Source organism: Condylura cristata, unplaced genomic scaffold, assembly GCF_000260355.1.
Source record: "Condylura cristata isolate star-nosed mole 26May11 unplaced genomic scaffold, ConCri1.0 scaffold00027, whole genome shotgun sequence".
NCBI lineage: Eukaryota > Metazoa > Chordata > Mammalia > Eulipotyphla > Talpidae > Condylura > Condylura cristata.
Window position 1 is genome coordinate 11,146,755 of NW_004567128.1, and position 20,824 is coordinate 11,167,578.

The window sequence follows — 20,824 nt, forward strand, 5'->3', positions numbered from 1 at the left end:
GGGCATAATAGTTCTGTTCTCATTTGCATGGGGATCCAGTGTTTGCCCCTAAACCAGCCCCCCCCCCCAGGTTGGCACAGCGGCAGGCCCGGAGCCAGGCCAGCCCCAGGACAAGACTACCCAAGGACCTTCCTGGTGGCACTGAAGATCTGGCTGTTCTACAGCATCTTGGGACTGGGGTGCCATCTAACCACTGAAAGGAAAGTGTAGGCATAGATCTGTACTAGTATTTTGACAGTGAGCATATCTTAAGTGTGAATTCCTGTGTTAGATCACATCTGAACATATTAGTTTGTTATGAAGCAGAAAGAAAAATTTCTAAACAACCAGAAATTAAGAAACGTTGATCAACCAGAGTAGAGGGCAGACTGAGAAATTACTGAGAAAGTAGAGGAATTACTTTTATATTCTTTTTAGAGAAAATGATAATACAATTGCCACATGAGGAAGGGATCAATAGGTATGTGGGCAAAAACGTAGGAAAAATATTGCAAATGCGTGTAGGCATTACTTAATAAAAATGTCATACCTATTTGGAAAAAAAGAAATGAGGTGTATGCACTGCATGCATCATACCATACACAAGAATCTAATGTCCTTTTTGTCCTTCATAACATTGACACTTTGTTGGCGTCCAGGCCAGATGTTTTATAGATTTGCCTAGGCACTGAATACATCTGATTGGTTCTTCATGGTTTGATTCAGGTCAAACATTTTTTTTTGCAAGAAGATTATAAAGATGATGATTCTTTCTCTAAGCGCATCGTATCAGGAGGCGTTTGATTGCTCATTATCCGTGGGGTCACTTGGATGAGATCGTGTATAGACCTTTCAGTGGTGGCACAGCTTTAGTCCTATCACAAGGCTACTGCGTTCACACTCTGAGAAGCAAAGTATCTAGCAAAACTCAGAGTGCGCGGCAGGAGGCAGTCGCTTTCCCACGCACCGGGAAAAGCGGTCCCACCACGCCCTCCCTGCCGCCCGCCAACCTTTTTTCCCAGAAAATCATTTCCCAGAACCATAGAGCCCTACTCTAAAGCACCGGGTCTTTTCCCATCAGCAAGAGTGCGCCTGCGCAGCGAGCCTGCCAGCCTTTCCTTTCCAGAGCCCGACCGCTTCTTCTTCCTGTTCTCCTCCCCCTTCCCCCGCCCAGCTGAAGCTTTTCCCGCGGGGGTCATAACAGGGCGCCAAACGCGCGCCCGCGGGAAGGGCCGGGGGCGGGGCGCAGTGCGGCGCGGCACGTCAGTGGCCTTCCGGGCGGAAGTCAGCAGCCGGCGAAGCCTCTGATTGGCTTTCAGGCTGGCGCCCGTCTCGGCCCCCGCGCCAGTTTCGGGCTGGTTGGCGCGTAATCGGAAGACTTCAGGACCATGGCGCCGGTGCACGGGGATGACTGCGAGCTGGGGGAGAGCGGTGAGGGAGAGCCCCGCGTCTGGGGTGCCCGGTTTGGAGTGCGGGGACCGGGGCTTAACTGCGGGTGGAAGGGTCATGAGGGAGAGTCTCTTATTTTCGGGGGACGCGCACCCGGGTCGCCTCGCGGGTCTGTTGGGCGCGGACCTCGGTAGCCTGCAGCTGGGACTCATTTTGAACCGGGCCGTTCGCTCTTGGCCTGCGCGAGACCATCCCCCCTCCCGCGGGCTTTTTGTTTGCGAGACGTCTCCCCTCGTCTCAGAGGGTCTCTGTACTAGCCTGTCTATTTCTTCTGGGGAGTCGCTCCTCACATGCCGGGCTCACCTTCGTCGAGACTGTTCTTGGTGGGGCGTAGTCTTTGCCGAAAGTACTTCATTACTCCAGCCCTACGTGTCCGCTGGATACTGAACGGATGTGCACCCAACCCTTTATAGAAACTTCTAGGAAAATTGGTATATATATGTTGTACCCAAGCAGGAAAGAGAGCGCTAAGTACCCTCACCAGATACAAATGCGTTTTGTCTTTATAGGTAATGGGTTTCTACTTTACGCATTAACAATTTTTCAGATTCTCTGGAAAGTTCTTCAAGTGCTGCATAGGAAATAGTGGTCACGATCTAGTCATCTATAGTGAAGCTTCTTAAATGCATCCTTTCAGCATTTCGGATGCCCCATATATCACTCAGTTTTCAGTGGTTATCTTATATTTCCAAAAATAGAATACAAGAAATGCAAATGACTCTGATTTCTGATTTTTGAGCAGTGTTCAACTAAAGCGTGACTTAACTGCACTGAATTTCTAACTTAAAATCAGATGCTTCGCGTTCTTAGCGCAAGCGTCCCATCTCCTGTCACTCAAATTCATCACCATTAATGAGACCCTGCTTCCTAATCAGCTTCCTTTGCATTCACCTAGTTGTGAATCACAGATGTCAATTTGTTCTTCTAGCCTTTCGTTTTTAAAGACAATTTATTTTGGAGAGTCGACTACCCTGGATTACAAATGGGATGTAGGAAGTGAGTAGGTGAACTGTCTTTGCAGCCCCTGCATCAGTGATTTGCCACTAAGCCCTTTCTTCACCCTAAAAACTGTACGTCATCTGTGAACATCAAGAAATCACTCTTCGGAGGATGCTGTGCAATCTTGAAGCCCCTCTTAAGTCATGGTGTTGATTAAGTAGTTGCTGGAACTTGTGACTGGAATTTTTCCTTTGTAGCAGACTGAACGATTGTTACCTGAAAGACCGTTGGTGTTACCTGAAAAACTGTTGGAGACTAGTGTCTGCTTTTGGGGAGAATGGGGGTACTCCAGTGATATTTTTGAACCAATTTTTAAGCTTTTTAACTGGATTTTTAAAAACGCTAAATTACTATTATTACTATTTGTCAACTTACCTATGTGCAGTGTTGGAGACATATTCCACAAAGGAAAATCTGGGCCTTTATTTCCTTTTTAAGTATTAGAAGCTGGGGGACTTGACAATGGCAGTTGAAAAGTTGAAAGGTCTATAACTAGCTGTTATTATATATGAAAAGGCAGCAGAGAGAGTTTAATGATTTTTTAAAAAGCAGGTAGAGTGGTTCATTTATTTCTTAAACAAATATTTATGTACCTACTAGGCATAGGCATTTTGCCAGGTTCTGATGGTGTGATGGTAGGTAGGTTGGACATGGTTTTTGTTTTCATAGAGTTGAGATGGTAAACATCTAATTATATGCAGTGCTATGTTCAAGTTTCCCTAAGAAAAATGTTCTGCTTTATTTTTGCTTTCTAGAAGCTGGACAATGGTACTGCTAGGTGTGGTGGTGGGGATTACTGTGTGCCTATTTTACTTGAATAGATACATATTAAATGAGCTTCTCCTTCGCCAGTATTGCTCAATATGAAGTAAGCCCAACATCTTCATTATTCCTTATCTACTTTATGAGGCAGATTTGATTTCTCCATTTCACAGAGAAGGATCTTGAGGCTCTGTTAGACTACTAGACTACATATGTGAAGTTGCAGGAAGGTCTATAGCTGATTTAAACAGGAAATAATTCAGTAGATGGATACTAGTTTCATAGAAACTCTAGGTGGGTTGGCCAGACGTTCCAGGAAGTGTTTAAAATTGTACCACAAAACTGGTCCAGTGTGGAGGTCATTGCCAGCCAGGACCTAGAGCTTACTGTTAGACTTGTACTTTGGGATATTGCTGGCCCTGTTGGCTCTGATTCTCAGTTCTGCAACTGTTGCTATTGCTGTTCTGGAATGTTCCTTTAGCCCACCTCTTTGGCATCTGGCACTGGCTTCTGATTTCATGTCTGAGCAGGTGTTCCTATTGGTAGAACCTGTTTCATAGGTCTATGTCCTGGCTGCAAGGGTGTCTGGGAAGAGCATCTACCCTTCAGCCTGGTAATAGGACATAGACTCCGTGTCCTATCAAGGACACAGGAGGAATTTCACAGATGGGTTCAGATGCTGGGCAGCTGACAAGACAGTGGGTCATTGCAGCTCTGAGAGGTTAACTGGTGGTCTCCTCACCCTGTAGGTGGCAGAGCCAGTGTGCGCTGCTGCTTCTCCCTAATCGCCCTGAAGTTGAATTTACCTTCCATGCTTTCTGCTTACTAAGCCGCTCATGTTCAATCAACCCTTTGTAATTTGACTCGTGTCTTTTCCTCTGTGCCACTTTCTGTCCTGTACGATGATGGTGAAATTCTGTTCTTTTCTGGGTGTGTGTTGGAAACTCCCTCTGTGCAGCCTTCCCTTGGCATCATACGCATAATGAACATCTCTTTTCTACCTTTCCTCAGAACAGTGTTCTTATTTCTCAGTGGTGCACCAAGTTTATGTGGTGGTGTGAGCCTCAGGTCGTTTTGCTTTCCTTTCCTGTGAGCCCCTTGAGGACAGGCAACTGTCTTGTTAGAAAGGGCCCTAAGCCCTGGAGCGGGCCCTCTTGCTGCCGGTGGAGTAAGGCCATGGAAGACCTGTAGATTGGGACAGGATAATCTATGCAAGGGGTCAAGGGAGTCTCTCAGGGAGATGATGAGGCCAACTTTCTACCCTCATTGGTCACATTCCGTACTCTGAAACCTTGAGTTGTAGGCCTACCCTCGATGTTTTGAAATCATTTGAGTGACACCCAAGATTTTGTGGCTGTCATCATTAAGTACCTGCATGTCTTAATTTTTGCTTAATGTCTTTCTGAAAATGGATTTAAAAGTCAAATGTGAAAGTCAGACAATAGAGTGGGATGTTATAAAGAGAGACTCCATTTCCAGAAAGCCAGAAAAAAATAAGTCTAATTATGCTTCACCTTTAAGATACAGTTTTTAAGTTTATTGCTGGCATTTGGTACATGTTCTTTAAATTGCATCTTCTATTTCAGTCAGACACTTAGTCAAGCAGCTTAATGTTGTTATGAACATTCCAGTGGGGTTGGAGCTTTTAGGATGCCTCTTATCAATAGTTCTCTTTTTCTGTGCCTACTCCTTTTTATAAAATAATTAGCATCAAATACAATAAAATACTCAGTTTCTACACCATAGATGGAAATTGTGCTGAGCCTAAAGTGGCTTCCAGGCAGCACTGTTTTGCTTGACTTGGTCATTTACCAGCTGATATATGTGTGTAAGTCTTAATTAATTTTGTGGATGAAATATTTTCAGTAAGTGTGTGATTTTTATACCAGAAACACCAGTAATTAAAAAATTGATGAATGAGCACTGAGGTCCTCTGGTATTTCATTATTTTGTGGATAAAACATTTTAATTTTTGTAACTTTAATCTAAAATGCTGTAACTAACTTGCACGAGACCTTGAAATGAGTGTTGGAATGAAGAATCTCCTTTGAGCAATCTTTGTTAATTCTCCCTTCCCCCAATTTATTCCTCCTCTGAAATTCCAGACACTTGATCTGAACTTCTGTTAGGGTCTATATTACTTTTATTTTTAAAGAAGATTTCTTTATTTATGCATATAAGAGCCTGGGTTTGGGGGGAGGGTGGGGAGAGGATTCACTAGAGACAAAGTAGGGAGCAGAACAGGCTACTTTTAAAGATTGTTTTAGAGCTAGTTGCTAAATACTTCCATGTGAGATTGTAAGTCCTGTGGATACAGGAATCATATCTTTCTGATCTTTGTGTCTCAAGAGTGTCTAGTACCTGGCAGAGGGCATATGCTTCTTACAACCTTTCACATGTTGATTACTAAATACAAATGAATTGGCCTTCTGTGATTTACTGGCTACCTTATGAATCTGTCCTTTCTCCTGTATGGTTTATGGACTAACAGCTAGTCTTCTTCTCCCTCAGGACTGACAGTTGAATTTGGATGTTTTTTCCCTATTTGGAGGGGAAAAAATAGTTGTTTCAGTGGTTAAAATGGCCCTTAGAGCAAATTTCTGTGTAACATTCATCCATGAGCTTCTTGAATTATTTACATTATAAAAAATACCATTTGTAAAACATAAAAATTGTGTATTACTGTTGGCCAGGAACTTTGTTTTTGAGGGAAGACCATTTCATAACATCTCATGTAAATTTGGCTTTTTTTTCCAGCTGTGTCAGATTCAGGGAGTTTTCTAGCTTCTCGATCCCGGCGAGAAAAGAAATCTAAGAAAGGGCGCCAGGAAGCTCTTGAAAGACTGAAAAAGGCTAAAGCTGGCGAGAAGTATAAATATGAAGTAAGTAACCATTTTTCTGCTTTTTTCTCCTTTGTCTCTTTTCAGTCATAGCCTGCAGGTAGTCTTCTGTGAACTGATTAGAAATATACAGGTATTTTGAGCTGGTTATAATACTTTCTAAATATTGAACATGTGTGGGCATGAGGTAGATTTACAGATTATGGAGAAAGTAGCTTTTTTTTTTTCATATTAGGCTTAATGCATCTCTGGTAAGACTCTTGGCCTTGTTGGGGGGAACTTAGAGGTGTGTTTACTGTAGCCTTAAGAGATCAGGCAGTCTAATTAAGCACTGCTCTTGGGAGAGAATTGCTCTTCTGGTCTCACTTGCAAGAGCAATGGCAGTGGGGACTTTCTGTGGCCTGCTTGTAAGATTGTGATGCCTGTGGTCTACAGCCTGCAGGTAGGACAGCAAGTGCCCACCCACGGAGTGGTACGGTGTGTTGCTTCACCTGCAACTGCCCCCTGAGTATAGTAACTGCCTCAGGGCTTCCATAAGGTGGGATGAGCTAATATTTAGAAAAAATAATAACACACAAGTAATACACTTTTTAGCTAACACTTTTCTAAGTACTTTTACAAATATGTGCATTTATTGAATCCTTCCAGTAACCGTGCCAAGTTAGATGCCATGATTAACAGCATTTCAAAGATGAGCTGACTGAGGTCACGGTGGCAGAGCTTTGACTTGAACCTAGGCACTCTGCCTTGAGAATGTGCCTGTTTAATGGTGCCCTCTTGTATTGGACAGTTAAGCAAATACAAGGGGATTTGTGTCACATGACACCATTCAAGTTAAATGAGTCCATCGGCTCATAACATTGTGAAAAGGATTACAGTAGCTCAGGATTAAAGCATTTTAATGCAGGCACCTTCTATAATGGCTGCTCTGTGCAGATGTTGCCACAGTGTCACTGATTTCACTTTAAAGACTGGTGTTAGTTAATTGTATGGCTCTAAGAATTCATGCTGAGCAGTAGCAATGTTTTTAGAGATAGAGTTAAAACTGACTTTTTACTCAAAATGATTCTGTAAACTAGTTTTCTGGTGACTTTTTGATAGTATATAAGTGAGTTGCTTAAATAAGGGACAAAGTACACTTAACAGACCCAACCAAACAGTTTCTTCTCTCCCTCATTTCCAAAAGAAAATTGGTTAGTACAGTAATAGTAATTAGACTAGTTTGTATTTGGCTTGCCAAAATTCAGTTTGGTGGGACAGGTAGTTTCCTGTTAGTGAATGGTAATGGACCAAATCAATATTTGCCAGTGATCCTTATAGAGTAGATTAAATGGGAGGTGAAAACTAAGCCTAATCCTGTAATTATTATAAGCCTAGTAGGTGTGGCAGAAATCCAGTCAGCACTGACCAGTCAGGCTCCCAGGCGCTGTGTCCTGGTGCTTTTTCCTAGAGTTGTGGCTCTTTAGGGGTGGTCAGTCTTCCTTCAGCCTCCACTGATAGGGCAGAACTCTGGAGAAAGAAAGGACTTTTAACACGCTATCTGTGAGTTCTTGTTAACCTGCCCATCAAATTCTCATCTGGAAGTCAGTGGCCTGGCACCACACACGTGGCAGCGGTGTGCCTCTTTCCGCTTGTTGTTCTAACGTGCTGAGGAGGTCGCTTCAATTTGTGGCAGTAGTTCATGGTGACCAGCTCTCTGGCAGTCGGCAGACCTGTGGTAGGAGGACTTGCCACTCTCTGCGTTTGCCCTGCAAGTAGCTTACCCTTTAAGTCTCTGCAGTCTCAACCTGAGAATGGAGGGGTCTCAATAGTAATGCCAGCAGGGATCCCTAGAACTATTCTAGTGTGCCTGTACAATGTGTAGTGCGCTTGTTTTGCTGCTTTTTTAGGGGAGTGGGTCGAGGAGATTTCGTTTTGAATTATGTGGCTGGTCGAATAGTTATTAAAATTGTCTGTTTGCAGGGGCAGCATCAGCTGGTGGAGAGGAAGGTGGCATGCCTTATAGTTTGCTATAGACAAGAGAAACTAGACTAGAAATTACAAGTGAATAATCCCCAAAGCAGCTAATGAGGAATTGGCTATAATTCAGTTTGTTTTTTTATGAAGTAGATGAGTAATTGATGGTGTGACAAGTGTATTATGCTAATGGAATCATTTAATATCTTATGTTAACACCCACCTAAAAGGAATACTAAGTTAATTGATGTCTATTTAAGGAAAACCCTGTAGTGGTGTTGAATGTCAGAACTCATGATTTGGTTGCAGCTACTCCTTCAGGCTGCCATTCCAATTTTAGTTTGACAATTTTCATCAGAATTGTTTAACACTTTCACTCCATCTGAAGCTTTCTCAAACTCGTGTGATGGCAGGTTGAGGACTTCACAAGCGTTTATGAAGAAGTTGACGAAGAGCAGTATTCGAAGCTGGTGCAGGCACGCCAGGATGATGACTGGATTGTGGATGACGGTATGTGGGGAGAGATTGCCTGCAGGCACTGTGCCAGTTGCTTTACAGAGGTTCTCATGTGGTGGAGTTGCTGCTTTGCTGGGGCCGATGCAAAGTGCTGTTGAGGTCATACCTTTGGTTTGGATATTCCTCAAAACTTTCCTTGAGAGTGCAGAAGCAGAATGATAGCAAGTTTTGGGGGGGACATTTTGGAGGCCCCAGCATATACCTCAGAATATCAATCAGATAAATTATCACCGTGTAGGAATTGGTAGGAGTCATGTCCCTTTGGGTATGTGAAATGTGGGGACAAGAAAGCCAGCTATCTGCCTCCCAGAATGGCCGTGTGGACTCCATGAGGCTGTATTGGCGAGGAGTAGCTTGGGCACTGAAAACCCTGTGCACAGGCTGGGCCTCATGTCTCATTCCCCTTGTGGGAAGCTTGCTGGACCTTGCTTGCAGGGCATGTGAATGCTGACCACAGGAAGAGGGTATAGACATGCCCATGACTACTTGGATTCGGCTGTATCGCCAGTTATCCTTCATAGACTGAGGGCTTTTTTGAGTGGCTGATGATGATCTTGATTCTTTCATTTTAATGCTTCTGGGGAGTAAAACTGTTGTAAAGCTTTCTGTTCTGTCAGACTTTGATTCTGTGGGTCAGATTATTTCCCCAGCTCACCCAGGTAGGTATAATGTATTTTCTTTGGTTTTGACTCACACTACATTGTGGATGCTGTGTTTCACCTGACACGGTGTCTGAAAAGGATTCTGCTGCACTTAAAAATGGCAGAGGTTAGGAGAACATCTGAGTGGGTATAAAAGGTTTCTGTTGTCATGGCTAAAATATTATTGGTCACTTTTAGAAAGTTGATCCCAGTGTTACATTTTGTTCCTGTAGATGGTATCGGATATGTGGAGGATGGCCGAGAAATTTTTGATGATGACCTTGAAGATGATGCCCTTGAGTCCCTTGAGAAAGGTACCTACATTTTGTCTTCTAGAGAGTTCTGTCTTGAGATTTGAAGGATTGTCTGACATTTGAGATGATTTGATACTTTGACACAGGACCTACCACAATTGTTTTTAGGCGTAAATAATATGCTTTAAAATTAAGAGAAGCATAGTTTTGTAGCAAATTAAATATATAAAGCAAAACCAAACCAGGAAATGGAAAGTTTTGTGTCTGTTTGCTAAAGACTTTGGCCTTTTACTTACTTTGAAAATTTCATTCCTATAGTCATCTCAACTTGCTGATTTGGAGGGCTGCAACAGGTGTGATGGCTTTTAATTTCTCCTGAGGTGATGCACTTAGAATTTTAACTCTTTGATAATAGTATAGTACAGTAACAAGGTTTAGAACTCAGAGTAATCAACTTGCTTTGTTTAATTGAAATTGAAAATGATATGAATGACTGTGTCAGATTTTCTTAGGTATATAATCAATGGGAAAGTTTTTTTTTTTTTTTGAGTAAACAAGCCTGATTTAGTTCCTATAAAATGCGAAGGGAAGATTTTCTTCAGTTTTTTGTTTATTTAGTTTGGTATAAACACCAAGTGGTATGTCATGGGTCAGCCAGCCACGGCCCACTTATGAATGGTTTATTTTTTGAAATGTTATTGAGATAAAATTCTGCCATGTGAAGCGTGTATTTCAACTGTTTCATATAGTTAGCATCACCGCAAACACTCCCACTCCCATTATACATGCAAGAAATCAGGCCTGTTTTTACATGGCCCTTGAGCTACGAATGGTCATTAATTTTTAAAGGATGGGTATTTTTTTTTTAAAGAAAAAATGAAGAACATGTAAGAGACAGAGGTGTGTCCACAAAGCCTAAATCTACAGTCTTGCCCTTTGTAGACTGTTCACATTTTGTAACATCTGTTTTCTTTTTCCTTCTCCCTCTTCTCCCACCACATATACAGAAGCTGTATTTTAGACACCATGACCCTGTACCTTTGTGTGCTTCAGCGGTGACTGGAGGACGAGGACACTCTACTTAGCCACATTGCCATTCACATGCTACTCTCTATCTAATAATGTATTGTCCACATTAGAGTCCACTTTTGTTTTCCTGTCTATGTAGTTTTACTTAACGTAGGACAGCACCAGCCCTCCTCAGCCACCCCGTCCAACCCAACTTTGGTCTCTTATGTGGTCTCACATTTTTAAAGGGACAATACATTATTAGATAGATAGTAGCATGTGAATGGCAATGTGGCTAAGTAGACAGTGTCCTCGTCCTCCGGTCATCGCTGAAGCACACAAAGGTACAGGGTCATGGTATCTAAAATACAGCCTCTGTGTATGTGGTGGGAGAAGAGGGAGAAGGAGGTTGGTTGCTTTGTTGACTGTCCCATGCTCTGGGATTTGCTTCATTGCTTCTTAGTGTTTAAAGTCATGTTAAAATTTTTGGTAAAAGTATAATAGATACTTTTTATAGATGAGGTTGTATCCTTTCAAGGACACACAATGTCCACTTGTCCTGTTGTTGGTGATACTGAGTTTGATCCATTTGCTGAGACGATGTTTGTCAGACCTCTTCCTTGTAAAGCTACTTTTCCTCTGTTGTGATTAATGCCAGTGTGGGGTGATAACTTGAGACCACGTGTATCTTTATTTCCCCACCAGTTTTCAGCTGATGCTTTCAGTATCTATTACTGATCCTTTCTCTTTTAAAAATGATCACTTGAAGCTGATGGTTTTAAATAAAATTGTTATAGTTCAGGCAATATTCATTATTACCTTTTTTTTGGTCTTCAAATTATCCTAGGTTTGTGCAGTGGTTTCCTTTTGTGCTTGCTTCTGTGTACTTTGCACATGACACCATCACTCTTGGATCATTTCCTTGCTTTCCGGTCCAGTCCATCAACCATTTCCCCCAAGAATTATTCCTTTTAGTGGAGAATGGTAGTTCAGTCTGGGGATGGATGGGCTCATTGAACAGAACTGGTAGATACATGTCGTGAATTTACACTGCTAGATTCTATTAAAAGCAGCACCACGGGATTTCTCTTCATTTTCCCCAGTTTTATATTTGTATCTACTTCATCCCAATGAAAACCTTTGTCTTCTAAAATATGCACAAAATAATTGTAGAACTACTAATTCAATACTTGCACTAACAGCTTTTCTAAATGAGGTTTATAATTTCTTTGCAGTTTTATTTGTTCTTGTCATATAGCCTACTAAGTGTAGTCAGAAGGTATATGAAATCTTTTTGTCCATCATTTAAAAAAAAAAAGATTTATGCATACAAAAGCTAGGGTATAGGTCAGAGGTGTGGGGGGTGGTGAGAAGATTCACCAGAGACAGAGTGGGGAGCAGAACATTTTCTCATAGCTAGAATTTGTCCATATCTAGGTTTTAAAGGAATTTGCTTTTTAATGAAACTACTTGAATATTTTTACCTTTTTTAAAAAAGATTTATTTATTTGGAATTGGGGTACAGGCCAAAGGGGAGCAGTGAGTGGATCAGGAGAGGTCTGCCGCACTATGTGGCTCATCTCCGGGGCAGGCGGGGATGGAACTCATGCTTATGTGGTTTAGCTTGATCTTTTAATTTCTTTGGTTAAAAAAGAGTTAAAATTCTCTCTTACTTTGTATTAACTCTAGTATAATATCAAAACAAGGAAATTGACTCAATATAACATTGCTAACTGTACTGTAGGTTGCGTTCATCTTTCATGTGCATTTTCTCTGTGTGTGCTTCTCTGCAGTTGGACCCCACACCATTTATGTACATTTTATCACACATAATGTGTACATACTGTTAGGTGTTATCTTGTGCTATCATTTTATTTTAACACAAGCCACTTCATTCCTGCCTTTTGGAAACTACTGTTTCCTAGTTCTATATTTTCGTCACTCAGAAATGCTGTTATGTAAGTGGAATTATATAATATGTAAGATTTTGAGATTGACCTGACACTGAACAGTGTCCTTGAGATCCTTCCAGATCGTTGCATGTACCAGCAATTTATCCTATAATTTTTTGGTAATAGAGTTAAGAAAATTTATTTCAGAGTTCATGTCTATTCCCTTCCCATGCTTTTACTCATTCACTTGCCCTTTGTAAGTTTACTCCATTCATCTTACCCCCCATAAACTGAGTAGTTGTTGCTCAGCCATTTTGCTCTAATCTTACAGTAGTTTTGATTCATCACTTTTCTTTGTACTGTGATTCTAATTTTGAGGTTGTTTTTCATCTTCTTGGGGTACATCTTTTAGAAATTCTTTTAGTGAGGATGTTGGTGATAAACTCAGTTGTCCATATTGTCTATGTGTCAGTAACCAGTTCTGCTGGGTATAGAACTTCAGATTGATAATTATTTTTCTTCAGCAGTTAAAATATATTGCTTCTTCTCTTATGGTTTCTATTTTGTTCTTGGCATTTACACTATCATTGGATAATCACTTTTTCTTCTCTAGCCACTTTTAAGAATTTTGCATTGTTTTTGATGCTTTGCAGTTTTATTACTATTTGTGTGATAGCAGATTTCCTTTTATTTTTCATTCCAAGAAATTTGTCTGTTGTTTCTTCGTTCTCTGTTGCATTATTTTTCTGCTGAATTTTTCATTTCTGAATTTTCAGTTTTTATTTTTAATACTTAAAATTTCTCATAAATCGCTTCTTCAGCTATGTAATGTTGTAATGTGTACTGTTGTCATTCCATTTTTAATATTGTGCAATTTCCATTGTAATTTTTTAATTTAACTATTTGTTTCTTTTCACTGATTTCTCCCATTGCCCACCTTTGGCAAACCACCAGTCTTAACCTGTCAGTAAACTTAGGTTTATTTTTTCTTTGTTTCTTTTTTATTGATTCCACATGTAAAAGATCATACTGCATTTGTCTTTATCTAATTTACTACTCTGAGCATAATGCCCTCAAGGTCCATCCTTGTTGCTATAGAGAGCAGGATTTCATTCTTTTTTTTTTTTTATGGCTGAGTTATATTCCATCACAGAGGCCACCATTTCTTCATTTGTTCAGCAGTGGACATATAGACTGTTTCTATATCTTGGCTAAAAAACTTTTAATAAGCTTTTTAATTTATATTTTTAAATAAGCTTTAAAAGCTTTTTATTCATACTAACAATAGTAATTAAATAATCAGACTTACTACTTCATCCTCATATTTATTTTTTTAAGATTATTTATACATACAGAACTAGGGTACAGGCCAGAGGTACAGTGGTGGTGAGAGGATTCACCATAGACAGAGTGGGGAGCAGGAAGGCAGATCGATGAAGTACGCTGCTGAGGGGAACAGCGGGTGGGTCAGGAGAGGTCTGCTGCACTGTGTGGGTCATTTCTGGGGCTGGGGATTGAACTGGCACTGAAGTGGCTGCAGCTCACTTGCAGTGCTGTGTCCTAACGTGTTGCGCCACCAGGGAGGGTACTCATCCTCATACTTATTTGGCATTTCCTCATTTTTTGTAGTAGCATTTAGTCTACCTTTTCCTGAATTCAAGTTGTTCTAAAGATTCTTCTGTGTACACCTTGTATAAAAACCTCACATTTTTGTATTTAGAGTTGTATTTTTCTTCTCAAACTCATATACAGAGAGCAGGTGACTAGGTTTTAATTCTGTTTCCTTTTTTGCTGGTGCACATTTCTAAATTTATATTCCAATAGGAAAAAGTGATAAAGTACGCAACAAAGACAAGAGGAATGTAAAAAAGGCTGCAGTGACAAAACCAAACAATATCAAGTCAATGTTCATTGCTAGTGCTGGGAAGAAAACCGCAGATGTGAGTTTCATAGTTTTCTTATATTTTGTCTTTTCTTTGTGAAGAGAATTTGCTTATATAGATAACAGTGCACAGTATACGTGAGCTCAGATATATGGGTATTTTCCCAATTTCAGTCACTTAAGTTACTTGTATAGTGAGGTGAATGAACTTGGAGATAGAAAAGAAAATTGAACAGAAAAGTAGAACTGAGAGTGTCTTTAATTTCAGTCATGAGCAGGAAGATGATGGAATCATGACGAAAGTAGAGAAAGGGAGCTCTAGGTTGAGGAGTTATCCACACAACTGTTGGTAAGGCCTGTGAATTTTAGTTGAGCACTGAGTGAAGAATGAAGGGACAAAGACTGCCTAGGTTCTTCACACACATGTGGTCTGGGAGAAAATGTAAAGTGCTGGATTTTCTCATTCTCCTTTCATTTATAATTTCTAGAAAGCTGTGGACTTGTCCAAGGATGATCTGCTAGGTGACATTCTACAGGATCTGAACACCGAGGTAAGTGAATCTCTAGGTGTTGTAAAATATGTGGAAGACATAGGCTGCAAAAACAATTTGATGACTACACAAAACAGGCTATGACTAGAGTTAAAAAAAAATGTAGTGACAAGACCCCTCCCACCCCATTAAATTATTTTTTCCTCACTATTTTAAGTGCGTAGTTTCCAGCTGTTGTAAACTGTGCAATTATGAAGATAGTGCCTAGTGGGGGTTGTTAGAAGTGTGAGCACGCTGGCGCGTGCGCGCGCGCGCGCACACACACACACACACACACACACACACACACATCGGTACTGGCAGTGCACACTGCTTTAGCGCAAATGCTGCATTGTATGTTCCCTAAATAGATGGAAGCCTGTCAGTCTTCACAGTCAGTTGTGAAAAAAGTTTGTCTTGAATTCCTAGTGGGGCTGAAGGAAGAGTCAATGAACTGTCCCTGATGGGACTCATTAGACATGCTCAGTTACATGGGCAGTTTGCATTTTGGCTGTCTCACTAAGGGCTAAACTTGTGTAGAGGTGTGCTGCTTTCAGAGTGACCCTTGTTTAAATGAGTAACAGCTTGACAGTTTTAAAAGGTAGTATTCTGGAAGGGTGAGGGAAAGTATATTAAGTTTTAAAAAGAAAATTTGGTGTGGGTTGAACTAAATATCCTGGTTTTCTAGTGAGTCTGTAGAATTGTTGCTATAGTAACTGCAGTGCATGGCTATAGATCATTGGGGGGAGCAGGGAAAGAAAAGGATGCTTTGCTCCTTGGACTTCCATGAGTGGAGAAATATCCTCTTTTTATCTTTTGGTAAACCAAGCATGGCAGCGAATGTCTGTCTTGGCTTTTCTTTTAGACACCTCATGTAACTCCACTACCTGTACTGATACCGAAGAAAAAAAGATCCATGGGAGCCTCACTTAATCCTTTCTCTGTGCAAACCCCCAAGGTAAAATGTGTAGAAATCTCTTCAGTCTTGATTTATATTATTGCTGAAAACTTGTTTTGATGCTTTTGTATGTGAAGGAAATATCTTTGAATTTGTGATTGGTTTTTGTTTTAGATTAAGACTTCTGTTTCATTATATAGTTTCATGCGTTTCAAAAATAGCATATGCCTGCATTTGTCATAGTAAATTTTGTAGTAACTAGTATGTGTTTATTATAGGTATTACAACTGTGCTAAATGCAATAATTTTCCTCCTGGAAACAAGTATTTTTTTGTAAACCTAGGTAACAGTAAAATAATTGAAGCTGTTATATTAATAATACACAAAAGCATTTTATAAATGGGAGCTGTCATTATCTCTGGTCAGGGTAGGACAGTTGCACATTTTCAGTATACAGGTCTGACTAAACATTAAAAAACATTTACAGGCAGTTCCTTCAGGAAAAACTGCTTCCGCTGTCTCAAGACTGGAGCCTCCATTAACTCCTGTTCTTCTTAAACGTGCTGAGTTTTCTGGTAAGTCTGATGTTAGACAGAAGTGCAAGGATGTGTTTGTTGAGCAGTTTTAAATCGCTGTCGGAAATGGAGGCCCCATGAAGGAAGAAGAGGAGGTGATATTGAAGGTATTGTGATAGTACGATGAAGTGTGAAAGACTTGAATTCATAGCAGTAAAAGTAAAAAACATGTAATTTGGACTTGAAGAGAAATGTGGATGCAGTGGGGGAAAGGGGGATGTCTCCATCGCTCCATGGCCACAGTTCATGATGGGAATGTGTGATGCCTTTAGGGGCTCCTGTGCCGGCTTTGTGTACAGACGACAAGGAGGCGCTGGGGACAATGGATTTTGAAGATGGTGACTTTGATGAGCCCATGGAAGCTGAGGAGGTGGACGTGGAGCCTGCGGCTGCCAAGACTTGGAGCCAAGAGAGTGAAGCAGCAGAGGGGGTGAACCATGAGGCAGACCCTGGGAGAGGGGGCACGTCCTACTTGTAAGAGCGCTTTATGACTTTTCTGGCCAGTAGTGTGGCAGTTATTCTGTGGGATTTTGAAAGGTTTTTGAAAATGTGACTTTTGCAGAGGAGATCTCCCAGATGTCTCTTATTGGGATATTGGTCAGGAGGATGCCAGCGGTTTCTCAGCCCAGGAAGTTCAAGTGGATTCCAGTCACCTCCCACTGGTTAAAGGGGCAGATGAGGAACAGGTGTTTCAGTTTTACTGGCTGGATGCATATGAAGAGCAGTACAGCCAACCAGGTAATCATACGTACAGTTTAACTGCACGTCTAATAGGAATATCGCCTTCTTCTTACGTGTGTTGGTGGTTATAATGGGCTGCCTTCACATACATGTATATTAAGAGCCACACTCATTCCTTGTAAAGCGCATGAGTCCCTGTTGAGTAGGAGTTGTGATGTGAACAATCCTTAAAAAATGCTTGGTCTGAAAAACAGTTAAGTAGTTTCGGAGTGTGTGATTGTACCTCATAATCTAGTATCTGTAGTTATTGAAATGTACTTGATTGTAATGATATAAGTCATTCATTTCTTCCTTTGTTTTTAACTAATTATGTGTTGTGTGCCAGAAAACAAAGTGGGGTGAATGGACTAAACAAATTCCCTATGCTAATTGTGCTTGTGTTTTAGTGGGTAGGAAGAGGGGGGAATAGCTAATAAATAAGGTGAAGTTGATGAAGGGTGTCAAATAGCTAGTTGAGGGGCCTCCCTCAACTGCAGCACAAGTTTGATCCCAGCCAGGGAGCTGACCCCATGGTGTGGCAGACCTCTCCTTACTCGCCCGCTGCTCCCCTCAACAGTGTACTTCATCGATTGGCCTGCTCTGCTCTCTGCTCTGACTGGAGAATCCTCTCACCCTCCACACCTCTGGCCTGTACCCCAGTTCTGTATTCATAAATAAATCAATCTTTTAAAAAAAAAGACAGGAGATTCTACAGCTTCCTTTATTGTTGCTAGGAACCCTTCACCTGGGGCTGGATCTTGTAGGATTAATATAAAATACTGTGTACACCCCAAAGAGTTGCCTTTATTCAGATTCTTTTCTGGAACTGAGTACAGATGCAAGCTTTTCTTTTTTAAAATATTTATTTATTCATACAGAACTGGGGCCAGAAATGCGGAGGGTGAGAGAATTCACCAGGTACAGAGTGGGGAGCAGAACAGGCAGATCGACGAAGTACACTGCTGAGGGGAGCAGCGGGCGGGTCAGGAGAGGTATACAACGCCATGTGGACAACTCCGGGGCAGGCGGGGATCGAACTCATGAGGAAGTGGCTTAAGCTTCTTAGTGCAGTGCTTTAACCCGCTGTGCCACCAGGGAGGGCCCAGGTATTGACTTTTAACTGGAAAGATGTCAGTGGTCTCACAGAGGGGAGGGAAAAGCCTTAATATGCTTTAGCTCATTAAAAACCTAGAAACTCTTACATGGCCACTTGAAGCATGTTGCCATGTGTTTCTTAGGTAAAGATAGAAACAGCCTTTACTGGTATCTTACATATTACAACAAGGGCAAGGCAGATTGGTTAGACCCTCTGGCCTCTGACTACCTTTGTTAACTTGCTGTTGGAGGTGGGCTGGCAAGTGGGATTACAGGAGTCTGAGCTAATTATTTCCCAGCCGCTGCCAAAAGCCAGCCTCAGGGGACGCGTGCTGGAGCTGTGGCATGTGGCGGGGCTGCCCAGCCCAGCACTGCACAGGTACTGGATGTACTTGCTGTGCCTGCTGGAGGCTGTTTGTTTCCCATCCAAAGCCAGCACCTGGAAGCTAACCTTGATTTCCCCTTTTTCCTCACTTCTCTCTCCAGTCTGTTTTCTCCTAAAGTAAATTAACTGTCCTTTTTCTCTCCTTTCTACTCCTACCCCTCAGCATTTTTTGCTGACCAAAACTACTGCAGCAGCCGCTGCTGCCAGAGTCACATCTTCCCTCCTTCAAAACAAATCTGTAGAGGCCACTGCTTACCACACAAATCCGAGTTTAGCAAGTATTAGCGAGACTTCTGGGGCCTGCCATGTATGAATTTTGTGCCCCAGAAAGTTTCCGATGATTCTGCTGTTGTTTACTCTAGATCTCTTTTTTCCTTGTGTTAGGGCCGACAGAAATGCTCACCCTGTGTGTCATCTCTTGGAAGGTTTCCTGACCCTCCAGGCTAGCTTGAGAGCCATTTTTATGGCCTCATCGTGCTTTTTCCCATCACAGCATATGTCGTTAGTTTGAAAAGATCTGATTTCATGTATTTCTATCTCCCAGATCCTTTAAACTCTGATAGGACTGGGGCCTTTTATTTCCAGCATCCAGCTCGATGCCAGGCACATAGTAGGTGTTCAGTCAATGTTGAAATAAACGATAGTAGTCATCAGTTCTGTAGAAGTACATGAAAAGTTCAGAGAACCAGAGTTGCGTTTGCTGCTATTACCCAGTTTGCTTCTTGAAGCTTTATACAGTGTGGGGAAGAGGAGTGGGGAGCACAAGAGTAGATGGGACCTCCACAAAGCACCAGATTGGCAGTGTCAGTTGCCAAGTATTAGAACTGTAAGAAACAATAACCCTCTACTTTCCGTGGGAAGATGAATTTATTCGTCCTACCCTTTGCTGGAGCTGGATCCAGAGCTGCACTGTCATCTGTGATGGTCACTGGCCAATTGTATTCTTTACATTACACTTAAATTAATTAGAATGAAACAATAAAAATTCAGCATTGGCCACTAGCCACCTATGACTACTAGCTACTACGTCCATGGATGGTACAGACACAGGACCGTTCACTGTTGGCAGAAATTTCTCCTGGCTAGTGCTGGTATTGAGTAGTGGTGTTGGAGGTTAAGAATGAATCACTGAAGTGTAGCTGCACTGGCAAAGCAACCTATTTCATGAATTGTTGTGTTCCCGGTACTAGCCATGGACAGGCCTGTGCAGCCAGCATTGGAGGATATTTTGCAATTGAAAGAGGTAGCAGTCTGTTCTCCAAGTTCTCAGATAAGGTTTCCAAAGACCACCTCGTCTAGTCGATCACTTTTAGTGGAGGAAGCTGAGACTCCAAAGGACCAAGTAGTTGATTCTTCAGGGGGGAGTTCTGGGCTTCTCACTCCCAGGCTGCTCGGCTGTTCTGTGCTGTTTCTTGAGTTGTGTCCTCTGTGATTGATGCCAGCGGGTTAAATAAGATGACTTTTTTAAAAAAAAAAGTCCTTTAATTTCAGAGGGTTAATCTATTTCATCATGATAGCAGGTAATGATCACTGAGCCTTGGTGAAATCAATGCTGCTAATAAAACCGAAGTACTCCCATAGACCCCGTTATTGTTTCTCACTTTCTTACAGATTCTGAGTAAGTCAGTTGTTGCTGAATGCTCCATAATTATGAAAAGAATCTTACTCTTTGCATATGGGAAGATATCCTGTCTTCATTATGACTTTTTCAAGGTTGAATAATCCTGACTGCACCTGGTTTCAGCTAGTAACTTTGGGGGGAATGTAATCTTTGTTTACCATGATCTTTTTGTGGCAAATGAGGCATAAACAGTGTCAAATGCGTTGCATGAAGAATGATATTAGTTTGACTGTAAAATGAGCTATTTGAATCTTTGAATCCAATATTAGGGTCTTTATTTTTCTTTGCATGGAATTTTGTTTTTCTTTTTTCGTCTGTAACTGTGTGAGGATGACTTTTAATTTTCTGAGCTACTGTGATTTTTTTCTTTTTTAATCATCCCCACAGTCCTCCCTTCCCTCTCCCTGTCTTCCCCGCCTCCTTCCCCCCAGCTGAAAAATCACACAACTCTTGTAAGAATTTTAATCATCTGCAGAAATGAAAATTTTTAGATGGTCTTATTTCTACTAGGATGAGTGACAAAAGGAAGCACTGATGAGCTGTCTTGTGAAACTAGAGTGAATGGCCTTGTGAACAGTAGCCTTTACATGTGCTGGCATTTTCTTAATGTCTCACATCAGTGAGTATTGAGTGACTGTGTTCATTACTGCTGTCTTAATTATTCATGGGGCCCAAGATTTTGCATAGTGACCATTCCTTGGGTTGACTATCAAATCTTTGGGGTTCTTTCTTAACAGCCAGTTTTCATGAACAATATTTGATGGCTAGAAAGATATTTTTTAAAAGATTTCCTTTTTATTTGCTTATGCATGCAAGAATTGG

At 41.4% G+C, this 20,824-nt stretch overlaps 1 protein-coding gene across 1 annotated transcript in view; it reads left to right on the top strand.

Moving 5' to 3' along the window:
- The first annotated feature begins 1,322 nt into the window (after window positions 1-1,322).
- POLA1 (polymerase (DNA directed), alpha 1, catalytic subunit) overlaps window positions 1,323-20,824 on the top strand; it is a 254,690-nt gene continuing 235,188 nt past the window's right edge. Inside the window, exons 1-10 of the mRNA XM_012730398.1 lie at window positions 1,323-1,410; window positions 5,947-6,071; window positions 8,399-8,495; window positions 9,376-9,456; window positions 14,121-14,236; window positions 14,667-14,729; window positions 15,574-15,666; window positions 16,094-16,181; window positions 16,454-16,655; window positions 16,744-16,919. Coding sequence (XP_012585852.1) covers window positions 1,368-1,410; window positions 5,947-6,071; window positions 8,399-8,495; window positions 9,376-9,456; window positions 14,121-14,236; window positions 14,667-14,729; window positions 15,574-15,666; window positions 16,094-16,181; window positions 16,454-16,655; window positions 16,744-16,919 — 1,084 coding nt within the window. The 5' untranslated portion in view covers window positions 1,323-1,367. The remainder of the gene's footprint in view (window positions 1,411-5,946; window positions 6,072-8,398; window positions 8,496-9,375; window positions 9,457-14,120; window positions 14,237-14,666; window positions 14,730-15,573; window positions 15,667-16,093; window positions 16,182-16,453; window positions 16,656-16,743; window positions 16,920-20,824) is intronic.